Genomic DNA, 2,636 nt, shown 5'->3' with positions numbered 1-2,636 from the left:
AAAGAAAGAAAGAAAGAAAGAAAGAAAGAAAGAAAGAAAGAAAGAAGAGAGAGAGAGAGCCGAATGCAAGAATTTTAGCCAAAGTTTGTATTTTCTTCGAAGGAAGGAAGGAAGGAAGGAAAGAGAGAAAGAAAGAAAGAAAGAAAAAGAAAGAAAGAGAAACAAAGAAAGAGAAAGAAAGAGAAAGAAAGAAAGAAAGAAAGAAAGAAAGAAAGAAAGAAAGAAAGAAAGAAGAGAGAGAGAGAGCCGAATGCAAGAATTTTAGCCAAAGTTTGTATTTTCTTCAAAGGAACGAAGGAAGGAAGGAAGGAGAGAGATAAAAAGAAAAAAAGAAAAGAGAAAGAAAGAAAGAAAGAAAGAAAAGAAAGAAAGAGAGAGAGAGAAAGAGAGAAAGAAGAGAGAGAGAAAGAAAGAGAAGGAAAAGAGAAAGAAAGAGAAAGAAAGAAAAGAGAGAGAGAGAGAGAGAAAGAAAGAAAGAAAGAAAGAAAGAAGAGAGAGAGAGCCGAATGCAAGAATTTTAGCCAAAGTTTGTATTTTCTTCGAAGGAAGGAAGGAAGGAAGGAAAGAGAGAAAGAAAGAAAGAAAGAAAGAAAGAGAAACAAAGAAAGAGAAAGAAAGAGAAAGAAAAAGAGAAAGAAAGAAAGAAAGAAAGAAAGAAAGAAAGAAAGAAAGAAAGAAAGAAAGAAGAGAGAGAGAGAGCCGAATGCAAGAATTTTAGCCAAAGTTTGTATTTTCTTCAAAGGAAGGAAGGAAGGAAGGAAGGAGAGAGATAAAAAGAAAAAAAGAAAAGAGAAAGAAAGAAAGAAAGAAAAGAAAGAAAGAGAAAGAGAGAAAGAAGAGAGAAAGAAAGAGAAGGAAAAGAGAAAGAAAGAGAAAGAAAGAAAAGAGAGAAAGAAAGAAAGAAAGAAAGAAAGAAAGAAAGAAAGAAAGAAAGAAAGAAAGAAAGAAAGAAAGAAAGAGAGAAAGAAGCGACTTTTCAGGGGAGCAGAAAGTCCTCAAAATGTATAGTATCTATCCTGTCCTTGATCTCCCAGAGTTGCTGCTGCTGCTGCTGCTGTCCTTAGATCCCCCCCCTGTCCATTCCCCCCCCAGTACCAGCATCCCTGCCCTGAACGTTTTCGTTTTGTACTTGGAACAACACACAAAGCAGGCAAGCCAGTTCAGTGGGCGCAGGGGTTTGTGCGTGCATCATGCTGTACTTCGCCTCTACTGGAGACCGTCGCACCTCTTTGATCCTCTTGACTAAAGCGTTCTGGTCAAAGGCCACGGCTTCCGCGCACTGGTGAAGGTGGTCCTGGTACCGGAGACACAGCTGGAGAACTTGCTGAGAATCCAACTTCTCTAGCTTAATGTTGGTCGGAGACATTTGCCCACTGAGAAGACCTGGAAAGGATGGGAGAGAAACACCGGCTAATGAAGGACGTCGCCAAGGACCAAAGGAGGAGAAAGAAAGAAAAACAAAACCAAAAATGTCCAACTATTATCTCGCCTACGTGGTTGAGGTGGTTGAAAAGAGTGTTGCTCAACCTCGGCAACTTTGAAGATGTCTGGATTTCGATTCTCAGAATTCTAGGAGTTGGCGCCCCACGTCTTCCAAATTGCCAAGGCTGAGATATGTCGACTTTAAACAGGGCTAGGGTGACCCAGATAAGAGCTGAATTTTAGAATAATAATAATAATAATAATAAAAAGGCGTCTTTTATGGATAGTGGCACGGCAGCGATCATTTTGACGCATCCAGAATCTTCATTGCCACTCGTAATTAAAGAAACAGGCATACAGGTAGTCCGTGATTTATGCCCACAATTTGAGCCCCAAATTTCTGTGAGTTTTATCCCATTTTATGCCCTTTCTTGTCACAGTTGTTAAGTGAATCTAGGATGTAAAAAAATAAGGTCTGATTAGCCCAGGGGTCTGCAACCTGGACAACTTTAAGACTTGTGGACTTCAGCTCCCAGAATTCCTCAGCCAGCAAAGCTGGCTGAGGAATTCTGGGAGCTGAAGTCCACAAGTCTTAAAGTTGTCCAGGTTGCAGACCCCTGAATTAGCTCCTCAAGAGGTCAACTCTGCCTATCACAGTGGTTCTCAACCTTTTTAATGCCGCGACCCCAACCGGTCGTAAGTCGAGGACTAACCTGGTCGTATGTCGAGGACTAAACCGGTTGTAAGTCGAGCACTACCCAACCAGTTGTACGTCGAGGACTGTGCCTGCCCGGGAGCGCCGTGCATGCGTGGTTCCGCCCCCTGCGCCAGCCGAGGCGTAGCTGGCAAGCGGCAGAGACGGAGCAGGCCGACCACCAGCTGGCCCAGCCCAAGGGAGGTAAGGCACCCGCCGGAAAAGGGGAAAAAAATGGCGGACAGCCTTGCTTGGCGACCCCCGTGAAATGGTCGATCGACCCCAAATGGGGTCGCGACCCACAGGTTGAGAACCACTGGCCTATCACGTAACAGAGTTCAGCTGATCTAAATCTCCAGAATGCTTTGATGCTGCTCTGGGCAGTCCTGGTGGCGACTGTTTTATTCCCCCGCAAACGCGTCAGGAAATTAAAAGCTGTACAATGCACAGGAGCCCTCCAATCACAAGGGCTCCTTTTGACAGTGTTATCGTACAGTCACTATCTGCTGGCACGTCTCGC

At 43.9% G+C, this 2,636-nt stretch overlaps 1 protein-coding gene across 1 annotated transcript in view; it reads right to left on the bottom strand.

The window, feature by feature from the left end:
- The window catches only part of LOC107301191 (BLOC-1-related complex subunit 5-like), a gene marked incomplete at its 5' end in the record, with an annotated part of 3,899 nt that extends 2,516 nt beyond the window's left edge, over nt 1-1,383 (bottom strand). The window contains one exon of the mRNA XM_015830449.1: nt 1,226-1,383. Coding sequence (XP_015685935.1) covers nt 1,226-1,383 — 158 coding nt within the window. The remainder of the gene's footprint in view (nt 1-1,225) is intronic.
- Nucleotides 1,384-2,636: the final 1,253 nt, after the last annotated feature.

Source organism: Protobothrops mucrosquamatus, unplaced genomic scaffold (assembly GCF_001527695.2).
Source record: "Protobothrops mucrosquamatus isolate PMUCROS unplaced genomic scaffold, P.Mucros_1.0 scaffold10550, whole genome shotgun sequence".
Lineage (NCBI taxonomy): Eukaryota > Metazoa > Chordata > Lepidosauria > Squamata > Viperidae > Protobothrops > Protobothrops mucrosquamatus.
This window is presented reverse-complemented; position numbering and strand designations above follow the sequence as displayed.